The following is a 25,658-nucleotide window of genomic DNA, read 5'->3' on the forward strand; positions in this document are numbered from 1 at the left end:
TTACATGAGACAGCCTAAAAGACAACACAGATATACAAGTGTTCCATCAATGCACAGGATCCACACAAAGATTACCAATTCCTTTCACTACACAAACAATTTCAAAACAGTTTCCTTTATGCAAAAATGAAATGAGAACCTGTACTTCAGACTACTGTCTACTTTGGCCATTTACTAACATAAGAACCCTCCCTGTTAATGGAAACTACAAGATGCTGATAAAGTTTAAGTTAACTATAAAGGTTTTAAAAGAAAACACAAAAAACACCTAAGAAATGAAATTAAATAACTGCAAAAGTACACTCTGCAACAGGGTATACAAAATTAATACCATATATTTGAAATTTTATCAGTGGTGCCAGAAACTGTGTATACTCGTATGCCACAAATGTATTAAGCAAATCTTCATTACCTTCAACACTGTATTTTACAATGCTTCAGTTAGCATTTTTAATAAAACAGGAGGATAGAATTTAAAAAAATTCACTTTCCCCAACTACACAATTAAGTTAAAAATGTTAAAAACAGATTGCACTGGGCCTTTATCATAATAATTTGAACACCAACACAGAAAGTTTCAGCTGCAGCTCTTTCTACTCTGTACAATATTCATTTTGCAGAGTGCAAAACAGCCAACTTTCCACTATACTGTAGCATTCCTGAGTACAAGACTATGATACTATAATTGGTAAAACAAAGAGTTGTCATCCAAATCTTAAAAAGTTACTGTAACCTACATTTCTTCAAACCAGCTGAAGTACATATTTTCTACCTCCTGAAACCTAGAAACCTGCTGCATATTGTTTCTGGGAAACAATGAAAAACTGATAATCATCTGGTATGGCATTCCTTTAGAAGATCGAATTTAACGGCTTCAGTGCTGCATATAAAATGATCCAAAACAGCTTCCACTTTGATAACGAATGTGTTTTTCATGGAGTACATCTTCAAAGGGACAACAGTAAACTTCCACTCTTGTCAAACTTTTTACCCTTTGACAGTGCTGCAACTTGCTTCAGAAGATCACGATTTTTTGCCTGAAATGAATCAGGAACAGATGCACGTTAAAATGCTTTGTATTAAAGATAAACTTTCTTCAGTGCAAACTAAACCACTAAATGAGCTCATATACAAGACTGATTTGTCCCACTTTGTTTTCAATATGTACAAAACCATCCTTACAGTACACTTACTGGTTATGATTAATATAAACATTTGCAAATAATGCTGTGATTACTGCAAAAATATCTAAACACTGCTCTTTGCACTACTACTATACACAACTGAATGTACTCCCCCCTATGCTAGTCTATGTCACATGCTCTTATACTTTCTTTTACTACATCTACTAAACTCCAAGTCAAACCTTAACTGTCTGTGGAGATCAAGGGAGTGCAGTATTCCCCCACCGTCATTTGTAGGAGATGGAAAGAAGGTAGGTAAGTGAATGGACTGATTTAGTGATTGCTTGTTGACCACTTTGAGCATGAAGGTTGGTGCGCAGGGTCACCCTGTCTTTGTGGAAGACGGTGTAGGGAGTATGCCATGAGTGCCTGTAATTCCGAGACCCTTCTGGCTGAGGTGAGGGCTACCAACAGGACTGTTTTCCACGTGCACATCTGTAGGGATGCCGAGTTGGCTGGCTTAAAGGAGGCCAGTGTAAGTTTTTCCAGGACATAATTTAGGTCCCAAGGTGGTGAAATAGGCCTCCTTGGTGGTCTTATGTGCAGGACTCCTTTCAAAAATAATTTAACATCCAACCTGGAGAGAAGAGGAGGGTCCAAGGGTAAGCATGCAGAGATGGGAGATAAGTGAACTTTCCCTGAAGAGTATAAAAGGTCTGCCTTTATGAGCCGACACACACACACACACACACACACACACACAGGTTAAGACTAGAGGAACACCCACTTGAAAGGGATCCCTAGGTCTTTGGATACACCACTTGGAGAACCTTTCTCATTTGGAAATGTAGTTATCTCCTTGTGTTGGGTTTCCTGGCCTCCTGCAGGATAGACCGCACATCCTTGGTGTAACTGTCTGAAGGGGACAAAGTTTATCACCCAGTGGGTTAAACACAGCATCACCAGGTGTGGATGGATGAGAGTTCCCTTCTGGTGTGGATGGATGAGAGTTCCCTTCTGCTGTGTGAGCAGGTCCACCTTGTGGGACAACTTGCGGTGATTGCCCTTGGCGAGGGATTGAAGAAGGGGGAACCAATGGTGTCTTGGCCAATAGGGAGTCACCAGCAAGATTTCTAGCATGTCCCTCCTGATTTTCAGGAGGACTTTCTGAATGAGAGGAATGGGAGGGAAGGCATACAGAAACCGTCCCTTCCATGAGATGGTGAAGACGTCCACTCTCCAAGCTAGAGGGGATGGATCCTTGGTACAAAATTTTCTCGACTGTCTGTTTTTGCGGGAGGCAAAAAAAATCTATTTGTGGTATGCCCCACTGGCGGACAAGGTCTAGGAATACTTCTTTGTGTAACATCCACTCGTGATGCAGAGAGAATGATCTTCTGAGAGCATCTGCTTGGTGGTTGTGCTGGGATGGAATATAGACTGCCTGCAGAAATGTGTTGTTCCGTGAGGCTAATTCCCAAATTTGCATTGCTAGCCTGCAGAGAAGGTAAGACCTGGTACCCCTTGTTTGTTGATGTACCACTTAACAGTGGTGTTGTCTGTGAAGATTTGAAGGGGACCCTGGCTGTAAGAGCTGGAGAAAGGCCTTCAGGGCTAAGTGAACTGTTGTCATCTCCCTTACAGTGATGTGTTTTTTCAGGAGGGATGCTTGCCAGAGGGCTTGCACTTTGAGGCCATTTACAGTAGCCCCCCAGCCCAGATCAAAGGCATCTGTATCCATCTGTTGAGATGGTGTGGTGAGTTAAGGGGGTAAACCTGGATTCAGTTGTATCTGTTGGATCCACCACTTCAATTCTGTTTTTAGGCAAGGTAGGAAGTCTAGAGAGTGGCTGTGTTGGGACCACACATTTAGATATCACTGTAACTTTCTCATGTGCATCCTGGCTAGTGGCAACATAGGTACTGTGGCTGCCATAATATCTGACAGACAGGTGGTGGACCTGAAGAAGGTCCTGGGATTAGTTGATCAGGGAAGTCACTTTGTCCTGAGGGAGGAAGGCCCTCATCAGGTCTGTCCAAATCCTGCATCACAGCAAGATTTTGTTCTGATCTAGAGACAGGGATGATTTGGCGAGGTTGTGTGTGAATCTCAACCCCTGTAGCAGAGACATGAGAACCGTACATGATTTTTGAGGGGGTCTTCCTCTTCTGCAAGAATGAGAATGTCATCCAGGTAGGGGTAGACTTGAATTCCCGTGGTCCTGCAGTAGGCTATGGCTGGGGTTAGGCACTTGGTGAAGACCCTTGGTGCAGTGGATAAACCAAAGGGCAAGGCAGTAAATTGAAAGTGTGAGCTGGGCCCAGCAAAAGGTAGGTAATTCCTGTGGTTGGTATGTATGGGAATGTGGAGGTAAGCCTTCAAGTCCAAAGCGGCCATGAACGCCTTCAGTGGTAATATTAGAAGTAGGCATTGGAGAGATAGCATTCTGAAAGAAGCGTCAGAAAGAGGTTTAAGAAAGATAAATCCAGGATTGGCCTCCATGGGGCATCTTTTTTTTTTTTCTTTGGGTACCAGAAATAGCCTGGAGTAGAAACCCTTTCCTTCTTGGCCTAGTGGAACAGGTTCTATGGTTCCCTGAGCCAGCCAATCCTGGATAAAGTGAGGAATAAGGTGAAGTTGGTTCTTGGGTGTAAAGGAAATGCCCTGTGGTGTGGGTTTTTCCTGCCAAGATAGGAAATATCCTTTTTCCACTACTGCCAGAATCCAATGGTCTGAGGTGATTTCTTTCCACTGGGGCAGACGGTGAGAGAGGTGGAGGTGATCGAGGCAGTCAGACATTATTATTTCTGACCTGAAGGAGCTGTCTGTGGGTGGGTTGAGAAGGGGCTGTCCTAGAAGACAATTGCCTCCTTGTCTCTTTCCTATGTCTGGAAGATGAAGGGGAGGCATTGGTGGGGGCTCTTCTGACATAGGTAGTCCTAGCAGGGTAATTCCTGTAATATTTTGGTATTAGGGAGACAAGCAAAGTACAGTTGTGTACACTTAGCATAAATGTAGATGTTAGAGTGTATTCACTGTTGCAGTTATTACATTTGGGGAATCCTGCTGGCAGGTTGCCCTCTCAGTCGGTCTGAATTCCAAAGTCTTGGGTCCTGGGTCGGTTGCTGTCACCCCTTTCCTGACGTCAGGTCGTCAGGGGTATAAAAGATGCAGCCAACGCCATTTTCTTCAGTTTTTCTTGCCCCAGGGATGGTGGATGGGAAACCTGGACTGCAACAGTGAATACACTCTAACATCTACATTTATGGTAAAAGTACACAACTGTACTATGTTCTTCGTGTTTCACTGTTGCAGTCATTACATTTGGGTAGAGTCCCAAAGCTATGGTTGGAAGGCTGGAGCTAAACGGGATTAGGAGCGGCTATGAGGCCCTGCAGAATTGCAGTGGCAAAGCCTGCCCTGGATTTAGAATAGAGTGGCAGGTGATAATGCTTTGGAAAAGTGTGCACTGAACTCCAAGTAGCAGCTTCTAAAAGGTCTTTGGTTGGTACTCCCCCTGAGAAAGGCTGCTGAAGTGGCTGCAGCTCTGGTTGAATGTGGCCTAATGCCGTTGGGTACTGGTTTGCCATGCTGTAAATAGCGGAAACGAATGCAGTGGCCTATCCACTTTGAAATAGTCTGCTTGGAGATGGCCTTTCCTTGTGATCCTGCAGCATATGCCACTAGTAACTGTTCTGTCTTCCTGAAAACTTTGGTTCTGTCCAAATAGAATCTAAGCTGTGTACATCCAAAGAATGCAGACTTCTCTCCCCCTTGTTCTGTGGATTTGGATAAAAAGTTGGCAAATGAATAGTTTGGTTAAGGGCCACAGTGGACACCACCTTAGGCATAAATGTTGTGTTAGCCCTCAGAGACCCTGTCTGGATAAAAAATGATAAAAAGATTCCACATCCATGAATGCCTGTAGCTCTGAAACTCGTCTTGCAGAAGTTATTGCTAGGAGCAGAGCTGTTTTCCAAGATAAAAACTTTATATCAGCAGTAGCAGCTGGCTCAAAAGGAGGCAGGGTGAGTTTTTCCAAGACATAGTTGAGGTCCCATGCAGGTATTGGTGATCTCCTTGGAAGCCTTAAGTTTTTGGCTCCTCTGAGGTACTGCCTTAATAAAGGATGAGAAAAGATTGATGGCTTTGTATTGTAATGAGCCGAGATGGCAGAGGCATGAATTTTAATTGATGAAATAGACAGGCCTTTGTCCAGCATCTCCGTTAAATATTGCAAAATCTGAGGAATATTTGGTACAGCTGTATCTGTTCCTTGTGTCTGGCTCCAAGCACAAAATCTCTTCCATTTTCCAGCATAAGATTTTTTAGTACTAGGCTTTCTGGCTTCCAAAATGACATCCATCACAGCTTTAGAAACGTGTGCTTTGTATGCCTACATTATCCGCCATGCTGCCAGGTTTAGAGTCCTGAGTTGGCTGTGCAGGGTCTGATTGTTTTGTTGGGACAGTAGATAAGGTATTTGAGGTAAGGTCCAGGCTGGGCATTGAGACAAGTTTCTTAAGATCGGATACCAGTACTGGCGGGGCCAGTCTGGAGCAATCAGTATCATCTTTGGCTTCTCCTGTCTGACCTTTAGGAGTACCTTGGGGTGGAGAGGCAGTGGAGGAAAGGTATACACTGATAGGTTTTTCCAGCTGAAAGATAGGGCATCCACTTTCCATGCTTGTCTGTGATAAATCCTTGTGCAGAATCTTTTTAGTTGGTAGTTGTGAGGGGAGGCAAATAGATCTATGTCCGGGCATCCCCATTTTCTTGTTATGCTGAAGAGTTGTGGGTCCAGCTGCCATTTGTGGGGATCCATGAGGTTTCTGCTTAGTTCATCTGCCAGAGTATTTTCCTTTCCTGGCAAGAATTGTGCCTGCAGATGAACTTGGTAAGTCAATGCTGTGTCCCACAAAGCCATGGCTAGTCTGCAAAGGGGGTAAGAATGTTTGCCCCCCTGCTTGTTTATATACCACATGACCATGGTGTTTGTCTGTCTATCAGTATTTGGCCCGGATGAAGTAGGTCCTTGAAGGCTGTCAGGGCATTTTGAATAGCTAGCATCTCTTTTTGACTGATATGTAGATGCATTTGGTTTGCGGATCATGTGACCTGAATGCATCTTCCTGCCATGTGGGCCCCCCCAGGCATAATCTGATGCATCCGTTGTTAGGTTTTGCCTGGCTGGGGGTAAAGTGAATGGCTGTCCCTTGTTCTGGTGACAAGCCTTCGCCCATCATAGAAACTCCTGTTGCAGGCAAGGAATGAGAGTAATCACTGTTTCCAGGCTGTGGCAATGTTGAGTCCAAACACGTTTTAGGTACCAATGAAGTTTCCTCGTATGCAGTCTTGCATATGGAATTAGTAGGATGCAGGATGCCATGAAGCCCAAAGCCTGCAGAATTTTTCTTGCAGATAACTGGGTCTTTGTTGCCAATATTTTGAAATAGGTAGTCAGTTGCCTTTGTTTGTCTGGCGTGAAATAAGCCATCTGGGCAGTTGTATTTAAGCTTGCACCCAGGAATATTACCTCTTGAGAGGGTACTAGTTTTGATTTCTTTTCGTTGACTGTGTACCCTAGGCATGTTAAAAGTCTTTTCACAAACGCCAGATGCTGCAGAAGAATGTCATTGTTCTCTGCTTGAATTAGGCAGTCGTCCAAGTAAGGATATATTTGTATTCCTCTGTCTGCAGAATGCAATTACTGGTGCCAAGCACTTTGTAAAGACCCTGGGCGCAGTAGATAAGCCAAAGGGCAGTGCAGAGAATTGGTAATGCATTGAGCCAGCCTTGAATCTGAGGTATCTTCTGCATGAATGTCTGACTGGGACATGCAGGTATGCCTCTTTTAGGTCTAAAGTCACAAGCCAAGCCTTTGTGGCCAGCATGGGCAGAAGCTGCTGCAAGGTCAACATTTTGAATTTTGGTATATCCAGGAATGTGTTTAGAATACATAGGTCCAGTATTGGTCTCCAGGCTTTGTCCTTTCTGGGTACCAAGAACAGTCTTGAGTAAAATCCTTGTCCCTGCTCTTGCTCTAGTACTTGTTGAATGGCCCCATGTCCATGAGGGATGCAACTTATTTTTGTGCCTCAGCCCACTGATTTTTTTGGCAGATCTGGCCAACCATTTGCTTTTGGTAGGGTATGGAAGTGGAACTTGTAGCCTTGTGACACTATGTTTAGAACCCACTTGTCTTGGGTTATAATGTACCAATTTTGAGAAAAAAGGTGCTATTTTTCCCCCTAAGGGTGCTGCCAGGAGAGAAGTGCTTGGTGCAGGCAGGGGGAAGTCATTGGGACTGTTTCCTGTAAGGTTGCGATTTGTCTTCTCCATTTTTGGAGGTAGAAGCACCCCATTGCTTTGACCTGTATGAACCTTGCGTCTGGGATCTGCCTCTACGGTGTCTGGATCTGCCCCTTTGGGGTCTGTCTGACACAGGAAAGGACCAACTCTTTGTAGGCCAGTGTCTACTAAACCTAGGTGGCTGTACTTGTAAAAAATCTTTGACAGTTTGCATTGATTTAGCTTTGTCCTCCATTTTCTTTTAACACCTCTTCTGCCTTAACACCAAAGTATCATGCTGTAAAGGTGCATCGAATAATTTAACTTTGACATGATCAGGCAGATTTTGTTCCTTTAACCAAGCATGCCTCCTAATTACAGAACCCGTAACTGCGGCCCTGCAGGAGGCCTCCAGAGAATCAAAACCACATCACAAAGTATGCTTTCCAACTTGTTCAGCTGCATGCAATAAATCCTGCATTTCCTTGTTTTCTGCACATTCAGAGTTTAACAACATTTTCTGTTTAAGGAATGCCATGACATGTTGCTGATATTTGAGCATATGAAACTGACAGTTTAAGGCCCTTATAGCCAAGGTAGCAGATGTGTAAACCTTTTTTCCCCCATCTATCCAGTGCCCTAGAATCCCTGTCAGAGGGGGTAGGGTATTTTGCAGCAGAAGCCTTAACCCCTTTGGGACCCTGTGAAATAGTTTCTGAGTCTGCAGCGGGGTTTTTGAAAAGGAATTTATGAGAGTCAGGAACCCTGTAATATCTGTCAGGCTTAACAGGAGCTGGAGGTAAGGAGTCAGGGGTCAGACTAGACTCTGAAAACACAATCTACAATGTCTAACAGGTGGAATGGCTAGAGGCCTGTGTTGAGGTGGTAAAAGGAAGCCCCAGAGTATCTTTTTAGATTCTGAAAAATCTTCACTCTCCCAGTGGAAGTGCTCCCTCATGGTATGTAAGGTTTCCCCAAAAGAATAGTCCTCAGGAGGAGAAGCTGAAGGAATAGATTCTTCAGCATCAGAATCCTCATAGGGGGGAAGAGAATATTCCAGATCAGAAGAGGAATCAGAAGAAATAGAAACCTGATCTGAAGATTCATAGTCTGTAGAAATAGAAACCTGGTCTGAAGATTCATAGTCTGTCTCTTGCCTAGGCCTCTTATCAGGAGGGGGATGGGAACCCCTGATCAACTTAATCAAGTCTTTGGCCATTTTGAGCATCTGTATTTTGGGCATGGAGGCCTATCCACGTGGCTCGAGTTTGTTTCTTTGTCTTTGAAAGTACTTTAGTCTTTGCCTTTGAAGCTGAAGTCGGTTTAATGTATAGATGTTTAGGTCTGAATACACCCTCAGAAGCCGATGCCTGCTCAGCGGCTCCAAACCCATCTGAAGGAATAGTGTCCGAGGCTCCAATACCTTGAGTTTCCAGCGGCACAGCCGGCTCCATGTGGGAGTCGGTAGCGGCCTGCAACTCTAAAGTAACGGGCATCAGGGGCTGCAAAAGCACCTCACTGAGAACCGGCGACTGGCTTAGGAGAAGCTTCGTCGTCGGTTTTGGGCCTCGGTTGTCTATCTTTGTCTTTGCATTTTTTTGTAAACTCCGGTAGTCTGATGGCTATCCGACACTTCTGGATAATTAAACCTGCATCCAAAATAATTTAATGCAAAATCATACAGACGCTTAATAGTGCGTTGGTTAAATCTAGCACAAAACCGACAACCTGAAACGTTATGGTCAGGGCCTAGGGCAAGGAATACAGTAAGAATGAAAGTTCTTATGAGACACTTGCTTTCCACAAGAAATACAATTATTAACTTTTTCTGACATCGGTCTGGAGCAAGAAAAAAAAGTTTCCCCACTGGGGTACTTAGCTTTAATGAAGACTTTGAATCTGAAATTCGAACACGAAAATCTCAGGAGTCAGCCGACCGGCACTTGCAAACTGCTGCTTCGGGCACCACGTGGCAAGAAAGAATGAAGAAAATGGCGTCAACTGCATCTTTTATACCCTGACGGCCTGACGTCAGGGAAGGGGAGACAGCAGACTGTTTCCCAAACAGAAGATTATGATCTAGTGCAGCATCTAGAATTCTGGATTTTAATCTCTGATTCTCCCAATACAAACTGAGGGCAGCCAGACGGCTTCTGTGCATTTTAGGGACAAGAGACTGGCAAGATGATGCAGGAGGTATGATTGTGGTCTCGGCCTAAACAAAACACACGATAGTCATGGGAGTCTATGTGGGATTTGATGTCCGCTTTTGCATTTAGCTTTCTTAGCAGACATCCGCTAAGAACAAACAGATGAAGCTCAAGCAAAAATATTAAGAATTCACGAAAGGGGTAGTTAGCTTTAGGTGCCTTGAAAAAGAGGAGCAAAGCGATCAATTGGACGTTAGACTGCGGCAGAAAAGTTCTGAGGTCTCTGCATGCAGATGTAACATTTAAGGCCCCTGGTTTATGGCCCTACACGTGATGTCCCACACACCAGCAGCAACCAGGCCTAAGATTTTGTACAGGAGCCGAAGTTCTGGTCGCCTAAAGCAGAGGATCCCACAGTAAGAACACTGCAATACGAGAATAGGAGGACATTAAAAGGTCATCTCGGCATGACCTATGGGGAATGAAGCCACCAAAGAAGGGAGTTTCTGAATACTTGTGAAAGTATGAGCGGAAGATGTTAAGGGGTGCCTGTGTAATAACCACTGGACTGCTAGAGTCCATTACAAGACTGTCATATGTAGGTGTGCTGTGGGTAACACAGTTACTGTGCTGCCATGGATCCCAAGGGCCTGAGCACTAGATTCACTGTGGGAGCTGGGACGGCTAGAATCTGTTTGATATGAGATTGTAAACTTGTACTCCTGTCCTGTGTGAGGTAGGTCCATGTTGAAATCATGTCCAAATGTGCTGTGATGAAGTCTATGGTGTGTACTACTGGCTGTAACTGAGATTTCTGTGTATTGACCGTTATATGCCTAGAGGATGGAGATGAGCTAGACCTGAAAGCCTCCCATAGCACCGTTTCCTCTGGGGTGGGGTTTTTGTCAGACCAACCACCTCTTTGGCAGTGTATCTCTAGGATGCCCACAAAGGACACATCCTCAGGTGGAGATTTTGGGGACCCCTCCCCTTCCTCAAACTTCAGTGCCAGTAGTGAGGGATTCTGCGAGGGGATCCAGGTGCCTCCTTTTTACATGGTCTCTTCTGAGGATTTTCCTCAGTGGGATGCTTCGGGGAGGTGTCAGAAAAAAACTGGGGTTCCACTGAAGGGATGGGCTGGAGGCTGTCCAGGTCCAGCTGTCCCCATGGTAGAACACAGGCCTCAGATGCAGGATTCATGGGGGTGGGGAGTGGTGCCAAGGGATAAAGAACAGAGGCTCTCCTGTGATGAGAGAGGACCCTCTCCACCACTTCGAATGCAGAGGGGACTCTCTAGAGTACCCGAGGGTTGTCCTTCCTGAGCCAAAGCCAATGGAACAAATGCCTCCTGAACACCCAGAGACCTCATTTCTGAAGGGCGAGTGGGAGCCAAGCTGTTGAAAGCCAAGGCTCTGAGGGAAAGTAACAGCTCCAAAAACTTCAGTCTCGACATAAGCCCCCTGGACTTCATGTCGATGCTATTGCTCCAAGACATGCTAGGTACCGACGCAGTCAGAGCAGAATGCATCGGATAGACACAAACTGATCACCACTGTTGGCTCCGTCTCGGCTCTTGGGAAATAAAGCACCCACAGACTCCAAAACTGAAGGTCAAATCGGAGAAGGAGCAACAGGACGGAACAGGGAAATTCAGCTCACAGAACTGGTGGGACACAACTGGCAACACCCTCATCTGGTTTTGTGCCTGAAGAAACTGCCTTGTCTATCCACGTCATTCTTGGCTAGACAACAGGAAGACCTGGTGGAAAAAGTGGTAGGTGGTGGTCTCAGTGGCTTCTTAGGAGAAATCTCCCGGCTGGGAGACCTCTCCACCAATGTACTCTGCTCCAAACTGGCAAGTGGAGCCCAAGGAGGACGACGACAATGTGGAGATGACAGAGTCAGCCCCGAGGAAGTCAGATCAGAAGATTTTGGTGCCTTTTTGATCGGCTCTGACACACAAGACAACCTATCTAGGCAATGTTTCCTGGCTTCCCGGGTCTCCTTATGTTTCCTGGAAAGGGGCTGAGCCCATGATGTAGAAAGAACAGAAGGAGAGGAGGTAGAATGAAGCAAGCCTTTAAGAATCAACTTATTCACTGATCCGCCAGGGCACATGGGTGAAAAGCTGAACAGATAGGGCAGGAGCTATCCAAGTAAGTGGGCCCCATACAGTACACTCACTCCCTGTGGGCATCAGACAACACGATCTTGTGCCCACAGGGATTGCATTTCTTAAACCCTAATGGCTGGTCTGATTTAGGATCAGCTTTGGACATTCCCATCATTGCAAAGAAAAAAGAAAAACATTTTTTTTTTAAAAATAAGGAAGAGACACAAACAGAGAAGGTGGGAGGGTTAAGTTGGACAGAACCCAATTAACAGACAGAAAGGAATGAAAAACTACTAAGTAACAGACTGGGAAGGAAAGAAAGACGACAGGAAAACTAAATGTTAGCTAAAAAGTACAGTGTACACTTACCATAAATGTACATGTTAAAGCGTATTCACTGTTGCAGTCTTAACCAATGGGTTATCCGGCTCCTGGTAGCCCTTGATTGGTCAGAATACAAAAAGTAAATATGACGTCGGCTGTTGTCACTTGTAAAGGACGTCATGACGTCCGATACAAAAGGAGGCAGCTGACGTCTCTTCCTCAGTCTTTCTTGACGTAACAGTCAGAAGCCCCCAGAAAATAAGGCTTAAACCAAAAGAAAGTTTGGCCAAAAAAAAAAAACAGATTCAGCCTGTACCTTAGGAAAGGAGAGCAGGAGAAGACCAAACAAAAAGTGGAAGGATGGAGGGAAACCAGGACTGCAACAGTGAACACACTTGAACATCTACATTTATGGTAAGTGTACACAACTGTACTACGTTCATCATGTTTCATTGTTGCAGTCCTAACCAATGGGTTGATTACCAAAGCCCAGGGAAAAGGGAGGATGTACCAACAGAATCGAGGATGGGAGAGAATGCCCTGCAGAACAGCAGTGGCAAACCCTGCCCTGGCTCTAGAAAATAAAGGCAAATTATAATGCTTTGTGAAAGTGTGAACAGAAGACCATGTGGCAGCCTCTAAAATGTCTTTAGTAGGGACACCCCTTAAAAAGGCTGCAGAAGTGGAAGTTGCTCTTGTGGAGTGGGTCCTAACCCCTTGACGAGGAACCTTGCCATTAAACAAATAACAGAAAGAAATACAATGTGCAATCCACTTAGAAATGGTTTGTCCTGAGCACCTGGGGCAAAAGTGACCAATAAAAGTACAGTTGTGTACCTACCATAAATGTAGATGCTCGAGTGTATTCACTGTTGCAGTCAATTACACTTGGGTTATCCTGCTGGCAGGCTACCTGCAGTTGGCCTGAATTCCAAAGTCTTGGTCCGGCGTCTGTTGCTGTCGCCTCTTCCCTGACGTCAGAGCGCCAGGGGGTATAAAAGATGCAGCCAACGCCATTTTCTTCAGTTTTTCTTGCCCCAGATGTCAGGTGCTCTCAAAAGGGTAGGCTAAAATTATGCCAATAAGTATGCATGCACTAAAATAAACATTTCCTTCATCTACAAGCAAATACACCACATAGGTTGTATAGAATAGAGAAGAGCAGATAGGTCCCAGCAAAGAAATGGGAGATGGTGGGTGGGTAACCTGGACTGCAACAGTGAATACACTAACATCTACATTTATGGTAAGTGTACACAACTGTACTATGTTAATTGTGTTTCACTGTTGCAATCATTACACTTGGGTTGAATCCCAAAGCTGAGGTTGGGTGGCTGGGTCTAGATAGGATTAGGAGAGGCTATAAGGCCCTGCAGAACTGCAGTGACAAAGCCTGCTCTGGATTTAGAGTAGAAAGGTAAGTGATGGTGCTTTGTAAAAGTGCGCACTGAACTCCAAGTTGCAGCTTCTAAAAGGTCTTTGGTTGGTACTCCTCTGAGGAAGGCTGCTGAAGTGGCTGCTGCTCTGGTTGAATGTGGCCTAATGCCCTTGGGTACTGATTTGCCATGTTGTGAATATCAGAAACCAATGCAGTGGCCTATGCATTTTGAAATGGTCTGCTTTGAGATGGCCTTTCCTCGTGAACCTGCAGCATATGCCACTAAGAGTTGCTCAGTCTTTCTGAAAGCTTTAGTTCTGTCCAAGTAGAAGTGTAGCAGTCTGTGTATGTCCAAAGAATGCAGGAGTCTATCACCCTTATTCTGTGGGTTTGGATAAAAAGTAGGCAAATAAATGGTTTGGTTAAGGGCCACACTGGACACAACCTTAGGCATAAATGTCGGGTTTGTCCTCAGAGAAACCCTGTCTGGATGGAAAATGATAAAAGGTTCCACAGCCATGAGTGCCTGTAACTCAGACTTGTCTTGCAGAGGTTATTGCTAGGAGTAGAGCTGTTTTCCATGATAAGAACTTTACCTCAGCTGTATTGGCTGGCTCAAAGGGAGGCAGTGTGAGTTTTTCCAAGACATAACTGAGGTCCCATGCAGGTATTTGTGCTCTCCTTGGATGTCTTGTGTTTTTGGCCCCTCGGAGGTACTGCCTTAGCAATGGATGTGAAAAAATAGGTGGTTCCGTATTGTAATGAGCTGAAATGGCAGAGGCATGGATTTTAATTGATGAAAAGGATAGGCCTTCGTCCAGCATCTCAGTTAGCTATTGTAAAATCTGAGGAATATTTGGTACAAGTGTGTCAATTCCTTGTGCCTGGTTCCAAGCACAGAATCGCTTCCATTTTTCTACATAAGATTTTCTGGTACTTGGCCTCCTAAATAACATCCATCACTGCTTTAGAGAGGTGTGTGTTGTGAATGGTTACATTATTCGCCATGCTGCCAGATTTAGGGTCCTGATGTGGCTGTGCAGGATCTGATTGTTTCGTTGGGTCAGTAAGTGAGGAATTATCTGGAGCATTTCTCCCCGGGCCTCCACTGAAAACGGGCTCTGTGGAACCTAGTCGGACTTTCCCGGTCAACAAATGTTAAATAAAATAAAAATAAATAAAAAAATAAAATAAATAAATGTCCAGGCTGGGCCTTGAGACAAGCTCTTTAGGATTGGGTACCAGTGCTGGCGGGGCCAGTCTGGGGCAATCAGAATCATTTTTGGCTTCTCTTGTCTGACCTTTAGGAGTATCTTGGGGAAGAGAGGCAGAGGAGGAAAGGCATATAACTGTTAGGTTTTTCCAGCTGAATGATAGAGCATCCACTTTCCATGCTTGCTTGTGATAGGTCCTTGTGCAGAATCTCTGTAGTTGACAGTTGTGAGGGGTGGCAAATAGATCTATGTCTGGGCATCCTCATTTCTTTGTTATCATGCTGAAGACTTGTGGATTCAGTTTCCATTCGTGGGGATCAGTGAGGTTCCTGCTCAGTTTGTTTGCCAGAGTATTTATCTTTCCTGGCAGGAATTGTGCTTGCAGGTGCACTTGATAAGTCAATGCTGTGTCCCACAAAGTCATGGCTAGTCTGCAGTGGGGATAGGAATGTGTGCCTCCCTGCTTGTTTATGTACCACATGACTGTAGTATTGTCCGTCTTTATCAGCAGCTGTCCTGGATGAAGCAGATCCTTGAAGGCTGTCAGGGCATTTTGAACAGCTAGCATCTCTTTTTGATTGATATGAAGATGCATTTGGCTTGCAGACCATGTGCCCTAAAATACATTTTCCTGCCATGTGTGCCCCCCCCCAGGCATAGTCTGACGCATCTGTTGTTAATGTCTGCCTGGCTGTGGTGAATGGCTGTCCCTTGTGGTGACAGGCCTGTGCCCACCATCGAAATTCCTGTTACAGGCAGGGAATGAGGGTAATTAGTGTTTCCAGGCTGTGGCAATGTTGAGTCCAAACACTTTTTAGATACCATTGTAGTTTCTTCATATGCAGTCTTGCATATGGAATTAGTAGAATGCAGGATGCCATGAAGCCCAAAGCCTGCAGAATTTTTCTTGCAGATAACTGGGTCTTTGTTGCCAACATTTTGAAGTAAGAAGTCAGTTGCCTTTGTTTGTCTGGCGTGAGATAAGCCAGCTGGGCAGTTGTATTTAAGCTTGCACCCAGGAATATTATCTCTTGAGAGGGTACTAGTTTTGATTTCTTTTTGTTTACTGTGTACCCTAGGCAAAGTAGTAATCTTTTTACAAACGCCAGATGCTTTAGTAGAATGTCCTTGTTCTCTGCTTGAATAAGGCAGTCGTCCAAGTAAGGGTATATCTGAATTCCTCTGTCTGCAAAATACAATTACTGGTGCCAGGCATTTTGTGAAGACCCTGGGCGCAGTAGATACACCAAAGGGCAGTGCAGAGAATTGGTAGTGCATAGAGCCAGCTATGAATCTGAGGTACCTTCTGCAAGATTGTCTGATTGGGACATGCAGGTATGCCTCTTTTAGGCCCAATGTTACAAGCCAAGCCTTCTTGCCCAGCATGGGCAGAAGCTGCTGCAGAGTCAACATTTTGAATTTTGGAATGTCCAGAAATGTGTTTAGAATAGATAGGTCCAGTATTGGTCTCCAGGCTTTGTCCTTTCTGGGTACCAAGAAAAGTCTTGAGTAAAATCCTTGTCCCTGCTCTTGCTGTGGCACTCGCTGAATGGCCCCCATGTCCATGAGAGACGAAACTTGTTTTTGTGCCTCTGCCCATTGATTGTGTGGCAGGTCTGGCATACCTTTTGCCCTTGGCAGGGTGTGAAAGTGGAACCTGTAGCCTTGTGACACTATATTCAAGACCCATTTGTCGTGGGTGATCATGTGCCAATTTTGTGAAAATAGTGCTAGCTTTCCCCCTAAGGGGGCTGCCAAAAGATAAGTGCTTGGTGCTGGCAGAGGAAAGCCATTGGGACTGTTTCCTGTAAGGCTAGGATTTGTCTTCTCCGCTTTTGGAGGTAGAAGCACCCCACTGTTTAGACCTGTAGGAGCCTTGGGGCTGGGATTTGCCTCTGTGGCATCTGTATCTGCCTCTTATTGGCCTGTCTGACACTGGAAAGGACCATTTTTTTGAAGGCCAGTTCCTGCTAAATCTAGGTGGCTGTACCTGTAAGAAATCCTTAACTGCCTGAAAGACTTTGCTTTGTCCTCCATTTTCTTCAACACCTCTTCTGCCTTAACACCAAACAAAGTATCATGCTGTAGTGAAGCATCTAATAATTTTGCTTTAACATGATCAGGCAGATTCTGTTCCTTCAAGCATGCATGCCTTCTAATGATAGTACCCGTAACAGTGGCCCTGCAGGAGGCCTCAAGGGAGTCAAAACCACATTGCAAAGTATACTTTCCCACTTGTTCAGCTGCATGCAATAAATCCTGCATTTCTTTGTTTTCTGCACATTCAGAATTTGTGAACATTTTCTGTTTAAGCAGTGACATTAAGTATAGCTGATATTTAAGCCTATGAAACTGACAATTTAAAGCTCTTACAGTCAATGTAGCAGAAGTGTAAATCTTTTCCCCCCATCTGTCCAGTGCCCTTGAATCCCTATCAGAGGGGATAGAGTTTTTTGCAGTGGAAGCCATGACCCCTTTGGGACCTTGAGATATAGTTTCTGGGTCAGCAGCAGGGTTTTTATAAAGAAATTTATGGGAATCTGGAACCCTGTAGCATCTGTCTGGCTTAACAGGAGCTGGAGGTAAAGAGTCTGGAGACAGGCCGGACTCTGAAAAGACATCTACAATGTCTAAAACAGGAGGAATAGCCAGAGGCCTGTGCTGAGGAAGTAAAAGGAAGTCTCTAAGCTTTTTCTTAGATTCTGAGTAGTCTTGGCCCTCCTAGTGGAAGTGCTCCCTCATGGTATGCAGGGTTTCCCCAAAAGAATAATCCTCAGGAGGAGAGGCTGAAGGGATAGATTCTTCAGCATCAGAATCCTCATAGGGAGGAAGAGAGTATTCCTGTTCAGAAGAGGAATCAGAGGAAATGGAAACCTGATCTGAAGATTCATATTCTGTCTCTTGCCTAGGCCTCTTATCAGAAGGGGGATGGGAGCCCCTGATCAAAGTAATTAAGTCTTCGGCCATTTTGAGCATCTGTTTCTTAGGCATGGAGGCCTGTCCATGGGATTGCTGTACTTGTTTCTTTGTCTTTAGTGGAGCTTTAGTCTTTGCCTTTGAAGCTGAAGTCGGTTTTACATATAACTGTTTAGGCCTGAAAACACCCTCAGAAGCCGATGCCTGCTCAGTGGCTCTGGGCTCATCTGAAGGGATATTTTCCAAGTGTCCAATACCTTGAGTTTCCTGCGGCCTAGTCGGCTCCACGTGGGAGTCTGAAGCGGCCTGCGGCTCTGAGGTAGCGGGCGTCAGGGGCTGCAAAAGCGCCTCACTGAGAACCGGTGACTGGCTTAGAAGAAGCTTCGTCGTCAGTTTTGGACCTCGGATGCTTGTCCTTTTCCTTGCGTTTCTTGTGAATTGCAGTAGTCGGATGGCTATCCGACATCGTGTAATTAAATCTTCGGCCAAAGTAATGAAATGCAAAATCGTGGCGTCGCTTAATAGTGCATTGGTTAAATCTAGCACAAAACCTACAATTATCAACGTCATGATCAGGGCCTAGGCAAGGAATAAATAAGAATAGAAGTCCTTATGAGGTGTTTGCTTCCCACAAGAAATACAATTAACTTTTTCTGACATCGGTCTGGAGCAAGAAAAAAGTTTCCCCAAAGGGGTACTTGGCTTTAATTGAAGACTTCGGATCGGAAATTTGAACACGAAAATCTCAGGAGTCGGCCGACCGGCACTTGCAAACTGCTTTTGCTTCGGGCACCGCGCGGCAAGAAAGACTGAAGAAAATGGCATCGGCTGCATCTTTTATACCCCTGGCGCACTGACATCAGGGAAGAGGCGACAGCAACTGACGCCGGACCAAGACTATGGAATTCAGGCCGACTGCGGGTAGCCTGCCAGCAGGATAACCCAAGTGTAATGACTGCAACAGTGAAACACGATGAACATCTGTGTAGAATTCCAAAAGTCTTTAGTCCTGTCCAGATAAAACCTGAGCTGTCTATGCACATCAAGAGAATGTAGGATCCTTTCCCCTCTATTTCGAGTATTAGGAAAGAAAGTAGGAAGGTGTATGGACTGATTAAGAGTCAGGCTAGAAACCACCTTAGGCATAAAAGAGGGATTGCTTATTAGAGAAACACAATCGGCATGGAAAATAAGAAAAGCCTCCACAGCCATCAAAGCTTGCATGCTCCAAAACCCTCCTTGCTGAAGATATAGCCAAGAGGAAGGTAGTCTTCCAAGAGAGAACCTTTAAATCTGCAGTGGCAGCTGGCTCAAAAGGAGGAAGAGTGAGTTTCTCTAGAACAAAATTAAGATCCCAGCTTGGAGTAGGTGCCCTTCTGGGAGGTTTTAATTTGCAAGCACCTCAGAGAAACATTTTCATCAGGGGATGAGAGAAAATGGGTTGCTCAAAAGAACAATGGGCCGAAACGGCTGAAGCATGGATCTTGATAGAGGAAAAAGACCACCCTGAAGCAAATCAGGCAAGTATTCCAGGATCAGAGGAGGAGCAGGCTGAGAAGAAGATTCCCCTTTAGACTGCATCCAATGAGAGAATCTTTCCCATTTACCAGTGTAGGACTTCCTAGTGCTAGGAAGTTCGTTAACCACCTGCTGGGAAAGAGAAGAAATGGACTGCTTCATACAATGAGCCATGCTGCCAAATGGAGAGACTGAAGATGAGGATGTAGAATGGTTCCCCCTTCCTGAACCAAAAGATCTGGTTTCAGAGGAAGACGCCAAGGAGGAAATCGGGAGAGACTGCGAAGCAGTGGATACCAATGCTGTCTGGGCCAGTCTGGAGCTATAAGAATAATCCTTGGGTCTTTCGTCCCTGATCTTTAATAATAATCTGGGAAGAAGAGGAGGGAAGGCATAAACCAAAAGAAGTGTCCAAGGGAAGGACAGAGCATCCACTCTCCAAGCCTTTGCTGTGATGCTGTCTGGTACAAAAAAGTGGTAGAAGATGGTTCTCCGTGGAGAAGAAAAGATCCACCTGAGGAGTGCCCCAACATTGAATGATGCTGTAAAAGACTGCTCTGTTTAGTTGCCACTCAGGTCTGTCTGCTCAACTGGTCTGCCAAAACATTGAGTCTCCCTGGAAGAAACTGAGCTAGGAGATGCAGGCCCAAGGATGCTGCTATGGACCAGAGAATCATGCTCTGTCTGCACAGGGGGTAAGAATGAGTCCCTCCCTGTTTGTTGATTTACCATATGACTGTGTTGTCGTCTGTCCTGACAAGCAGAGTTCCTGGAGAAAGAAGATGCTTGAAAGCTAGTAAGGCTTGCTGAACTGCCATCAACTCCTTTAGGTTTATGTGCAGGTGCATCTGCTGGGCATTCCAGCGTCCCTGTATGCATCTGCCATCCAAATGAGCTCCCCAGGCATAGTCCGATGCGTCCGTGGTAAGAACTTGAATGGCAGGAGGTGGCAAAAAGGCATGCCCTTGTTTTGTAGACAGGCTGTTGCCCACCATAGAAACTCTGTCTGCAGACATGGAAGCAGAGGAATTATCATATCCAGGTCCTGTGTGTGTTGACACCAAAGGATCTTGAGGTACTATTGCAATTTCCTCATATGCAGTCTTGCATATGGAATCATGAGAATACAAGAGGCCATGTATCCCAGAGCTTGCAGGTATTTCCTTGCAGAGAGCTGGGACAGGCTTGCCAAATCCTTGAATTAAACAGAGAGTTGTCTGCTTCTCCTGGGTGAGATATATCATCTGGGTGGCTGTGTTCAGACTCGCGCCCAGGAACGTTATCTCCTTGGATGGCACCATTTTTAATTTTTCCACGTTGAGAGTAACCCAGAGAGGAGTCTTTACAAATTCCAGATCCTTTAACAGCTGTTCTTGAGAATTTGCTAGAATTAGACAGTCGTCCAAGTATGGATAAATCTGAATTTTCTTCTAACTGCAAAAAGCAATGACTGGAGCTAGGCACTTCGTGAAAACTCTGGGAGCAGTAGATAAGCCAAAGGGCAGCGCAGAAAATTGATAATGTTGCTTGCCCACCTGAAACAAAGTTATTGCCTGCAACTTTCCCTGATAGGGATGTGCAGATAAGCTTCTTTGAGATCCAAACTTACTAGCCAGGAGTCCTTGTCTAATATTGGTAGCAACTGATGCAGAGTGAGCATTCTGAACTTTGGAATTACCAAGAAAGAGTTCAGAATGGATGGATTTAGGATAGGACGCCAGATGCCTTCTTTTTCTGGAACTACGAAAAGTCTGGAATAGAAGTCCTGGCCTTCCTGCTGAGCAGGAACTGATTATATTGCCCCCAGGTGTAACAGAGACAAAATTTGCTTTTCTACTTCTGCCCTTTGGTTTGGAGTGTCCGGAAATCCTTTGGGTACTGGAAAGGTTTGGAAAGTAAACCTGTGATACACTTCTGAGTACCCATTTGTCGTCCGTGATGTTGGCCCAGACATTTGCAAAAAAGGCCAACCTTCCCCCTAAAGGATTCTCTGGACAAGCAGGAACAGCCAGAAGTTGGACAGAGTCACTGAGAATGTTTGGACTGAGATGTAGGCTTAGAAATGCCCACCTTGGAAGTGGAAGCATGCCAACGCTTAGACCTTTGAGGGGTAGCCACCTGCCCCCTAGAAGATTTGTAACCGCTAGTCCTACAGCGGTTCTGTCTGCTGGTATCAGGAAACATCCAACTCTTAGAAGGGTAATTCCTTCTGAAGAGAGGAGGGTGAACTTGCAGAAAGCCTGTTTGCATAGACTTGGCCTTATCCTCCATCTTTTTGAGCACTTCCTCTGCTTTGCTGCCAAAGAGACTGTCCTTATGTAAAGGTACATCTAAAAGCTTAGACTTGACAGGCTCTGGAAGGGGCTGCTCCCTGAGCCAAGCATGCCTTCTGCGAACAGCTCCAGTAGATGTAGCCCTGCAGGAGGCTTCTAGAAAGTCAAAACCACAATGTAATGAATGTTTACTGACAAGACTGGCAGAATTCAGCAAATCCTGCATATCCTTACTCTCTGCCAAAAGAGGCACACTTGCAATCTTTGACTTAATAGCCTCCAAGGTGTGCTGCTGATACTTAAGCATATGAAAAAGGCAATTAGTAGACCTAATAGCAAGAGTGGCAGAGGTATAACCTTTTTTACCTTAGCTATCTAGGTTCCTAGATTTCCTGTCAGAAGGAACAGGATTATTGGTAACAGTGGCCTTAAATACTTTAGGCCTTTGAGAAATAACCTCTGGGTCAGCTAGCAGATTCCTCAAAAGAAACAAATGAGAATCAGACTCTCTAGTACCTGTCAGGTTTCCTGGGAGCAGGAGAAACTGAATTTGGAGTCTAGGAATTTTCCAGAAAAACAACATCAACCACTTCCAACATTGGAGGAATAGCCAGAGGCTTATGCTGAGGCAAATCCAAAAACTCCCTGATCCTTTTCTTAGATTGGGGATAATCTGGACTTTCCCATTTAAAATGCTCCCTGAGAGTATTAAAAGCATCACCAAAAGAGAAATCTTCTGGAGGAGAAGCAGAAGGAATTGTTTCCTCTGCATCTGAATCCTCAAAAGGAGAAAAAAAACAGAGAAACTTCCTCTTCATCAGCAGAAATGCTAGAACTATCAGAACCTGAGTAAGACAAAGCCTTAGGAGAGACAACCCTACCCCTTTTTGAAGGAGGATGCTATGAACCCCTAATGAGTCAAAAGGTCATTAGACATTTTAACCATTTGAGACTGAGGGGAATGAGAGGAAACTGGAGCCAGTTTCTTCACAGGCTTACAACTGGAAGATTTACCTGCAAGTCTGAAGGACTCGGGAGGCCTGGCAACCGCCGTAGTGGCAGAAGTTGTCAGTATGAGCTTGCTGTCCGAACGAAGAACAGAGGCCTTGGACACCAAAGCCAGCTTAGTGGCTCCGGATCCAGCTGAAGAGGCAACAGGTGGAAGTTAAGAAGACAAAATGGAAGCTGGAGGCCTGAGGGACTCTGAAATGGTCTCAACTGAGGCCTGCAGTTGAAAATCCGTGGACTGCAGGGACTGCAAAGGTGCCTCACTGGCTACCGCAGGACTGACTACCAACTTATCATCCAAAGACTTGACCTTCTGAAGCTTGTTGTGGTTCCTTGTCCTTACGCTTCTTAGGGATATCCGAAGCCTGAATACCAGCGGATGCCATATCAACAAACTTAGACCACACTCCAAAATGCTTAGCTAAAAGCTTAGCCCGACGACGAATAATAGGCGGATTAAAGGAAGCACAGAGGTCACAATTAGGAACATCATGGTCAAGGCCTAAACAAATAATACAATAGGAATGAAAATCTCTATGGGGAATCTGCTTTCCACAGGTAAGACAATTATTGACTTTTTCTGACATTTGTTAAAGGCAAGAAAAAGAGGATCCCCCAATGGGTTGTTTAGCTGTAGTAGACTTCAACTTTGTAGTCGGAAACCAAAAAGGTAAACTGCCGACCAGCACTCGTGCAAAAAGGGTTCTGCTTTGGGCTCCGCGGCAAGGAAGACTGAGGAAGTGACGTTGGCTGCCTCCTTTTGTATCAGGCGTCCTACCTTTGGTATTCTGACCAATCAAGGGCTACCGGGAGCCAGATAACCCATCGGTTAGGACTGCAACAGTGAAACACGATGGACATCTCACTTTCTGGCAGAAAAAATCACTCAAACCTGGAGGAGCTTTGGAGTGACGAAACCTCGAAGCTTACTCTACAAGTGGCAAACGAGATCCGAGTTAGACTGAGGGAATGAGGCATTATGGGTTAGATGGGAAGAGCTCGAACTTCGATTTCTCAGCTTGCAGAGCGGCCGAATTAAATCAGAGGGCTGGATCCGAAACCCATAGATTGAGGAAGAATGATAGTGACATCATCAGATCATGATCTTCCCCATTGAAGAAGTTTCTAATTTTGAACCCGGATATTTAGCTATGAGTTCAGTCATGGAGCCCACAGCTGCCACCACTGGTCTCAATGCTAGATTATGTAACCCCTTATGTACTTTTGGAACACCAAATATAGACGGGATAGTTTTTTTTTTTTTTTTTTTTTTAACCTTCAAAAGTCCACAGTTTTACTTGGTAGCTGATAATCCAACTGGATGTCAATTAACCAAGAATTAGTTTTAGAATGTGCTATGTTAACTTCCTTTTCAGATGTGGTGCAAAAATAGTTACTGTCGTGTAGATATTCCAACATTTTTTGTGATTAATCAAAATTATTCATAATTGCAACCCCACCCCCTTATCAGGTTTCACGATTCTTACATTTTTGGTCGTACTCAAGGTCTTAACTACTGCAGCCTCTTCCTTTGATAAATTGTAAGTTGGGTTTTAGAATGCAACTTATACCATGACCTTATATAGTTTTCACACATTTTTCAAACAGTTCAACTGAAGAATTGAAAGTGGGGTTAAAACTACTCTTTTTACACAAACCTGTTAAGCCTTCCACCGGTGGATTGTTATTATTAAACATTATATGGACACTGTAGGCTGATCTAGCCAGAGACCCACTGTTAGGGTTGCCACTTTTAAGCGGGCCAAAGTGGGACATGGGGGTATGGCCAATATGACAATGGCCACACCCTCTACCATGACATCACCACCAGAGTGGTGAAGAAGATGCTATTATGGGTAAAATGGATGGCTGCTGGAGTGGCAGCTGGATGGCTGGCTGGATGGATGCATGGCTGGAAGGCTGGCTGCATGAATGGATGAGGGCTGGATGGATAGCTGGCTGGTTGGATGACTGGCTCCATGAATGGATGGAGGACGGCTGGCTGGAGGCGGAGGAGGAGGAGGACGGCTGGCTGGAGGAGGAGGAGGAGGACGGCTGGCTGGAGGCGGAGGAGGAGGAGGAGGACGGCTGGCTGGAGGCGGAGGAGGAGGAGGACGGCTGGCTGGAGGCGGAGGAGGAGGAGGAGGACGGCTGGCTGGAGGAGGAGGAGGACGGCTGGCTGGAGGAGGAGGAGGACGGCTGGCTGGAGGCGGAAGATGGTTGGATGGAGGAGGACGGCTGGCTGGGCGGAGGAGGAGGAGGGCGGCTGGCTGGAGGAAGGCGGCTGGAGGAGGAGGAGGCGGCTGGCTGGAGGAAGGACGGCTGGCTGGAGGAAGACGGCTGGCTGGAGGAAGACGGCTGGCTGGAGGAAGGAGGCTGGCTGGAGGAAGACGGCCGGCTGGCTGGAGGAAGACGGCCGGCTGGCTGGAGGAAGACGGCCGGCTGGCTGGAGGAAGACGGCCGGCTGGCTGGAGGAAGACGGCCGGCCGGCTGGAGGAGGAGGCGGCGGCTGGCTGGAGGAAGAGGCCCGGCCGGCTGGAGGAAGACGGCGGCTGGAGGAAGGCGGCTGGAGGAGACGCTGGCTGGAGGCGGAGGAGGACGGCGGCGGCTGGATGGAGGACGGCCGGCGGGCTGGAGGAAGACGGCCGGCTGGCTGGAGGAAGACGGCCGGCTGGCTGGAGGAAGACGGCCGGCTGGATGGAGGAAGACGGCCGGCTGGATGGAGGAAGACGGCCGGCTGGATGGAGGAAGACGGCCGGCTGGATGGAGGAAGACGGCCGGCTGGATGGAGGAAGACGGCCGGCTGGATGGAGGAAGACGGCCGGCTGGATGGAGGAGCGCGGCCGGCTGGATGGAGGAAGACGGCCGGCCGGCTGGATGGAGGAAGACGGCCGGCCGGCTGGATGGAGGAAGACGGCCGGCCGGCTGGAGGAAGACGGCCGGCCGGCTGGATGGAGGAAGACGGCCGGCCGGCTGGATGGAGGAAGACGGCCGACCGGCTGGATGGAGGAAGATGGCCGACCGGCTGGATGGAGGAAGATGGCCGACCGGCTGGATGGAGGAAGATGGCTGGCTGGCTGGATCGCTCGTTTAAAAAAAAAAAATTGCAGTCTTTTTTTAGCTGCTGTAGAAGCGCTTAAAACAAAGTGCTCCAACAACTGCGATCTTTGCAGGGCTTTTTCTGCCCCAATCCCCACCCTTTTCGTGAAGTGCAGCCAACTGCTGCACGAATTGAAGCACCCGCACCTAACAAGCAGCAGATTTGCCAGCAGGTCCAGGTTGGTGATGTAACTGAATTGCTGTGAAAAAGCCGGAAGTAATTGCGACTTTTCCACGGCAATTCAGTGC

General features: G+C 46.1%; 1 protein-coding gene across 1 annotated transcript in view; it reads right to left on the reverse strand.

Moving 5' to 3' along the window:
- Positions 1-308: 308 nt before the first annotated feature.
- FAM76B (family with sequence similarity 76 member B) overlaps positions 309-25,658 on the reverse strand; it is a gene marked incomplete in the record, with an annotated part of 994,273 nt that continues 968,923 nt past the window's right edge. The window contains 1 exon segment of the mRNA XM_044071227.1: positions 309-1,037. Coding sequence (XP_043927162.1) covers positions 948-1,037 — 90 coding nt within the window.

This window comes from Protopterus annectens, chromosome 5.part0 (genome assembly GCF_019279795.1).
Source record: "Protopterus annectens isolate FY-2018-M chromosome 5.part0, PAN1.0, whole genome shotgun sequence".
NCBI classification, from domain to species: Eukaryota; Metazoa; Chordata; order Ceratodontiformes; family Protopteridae; genus Protopterus; species Protopterus annectens.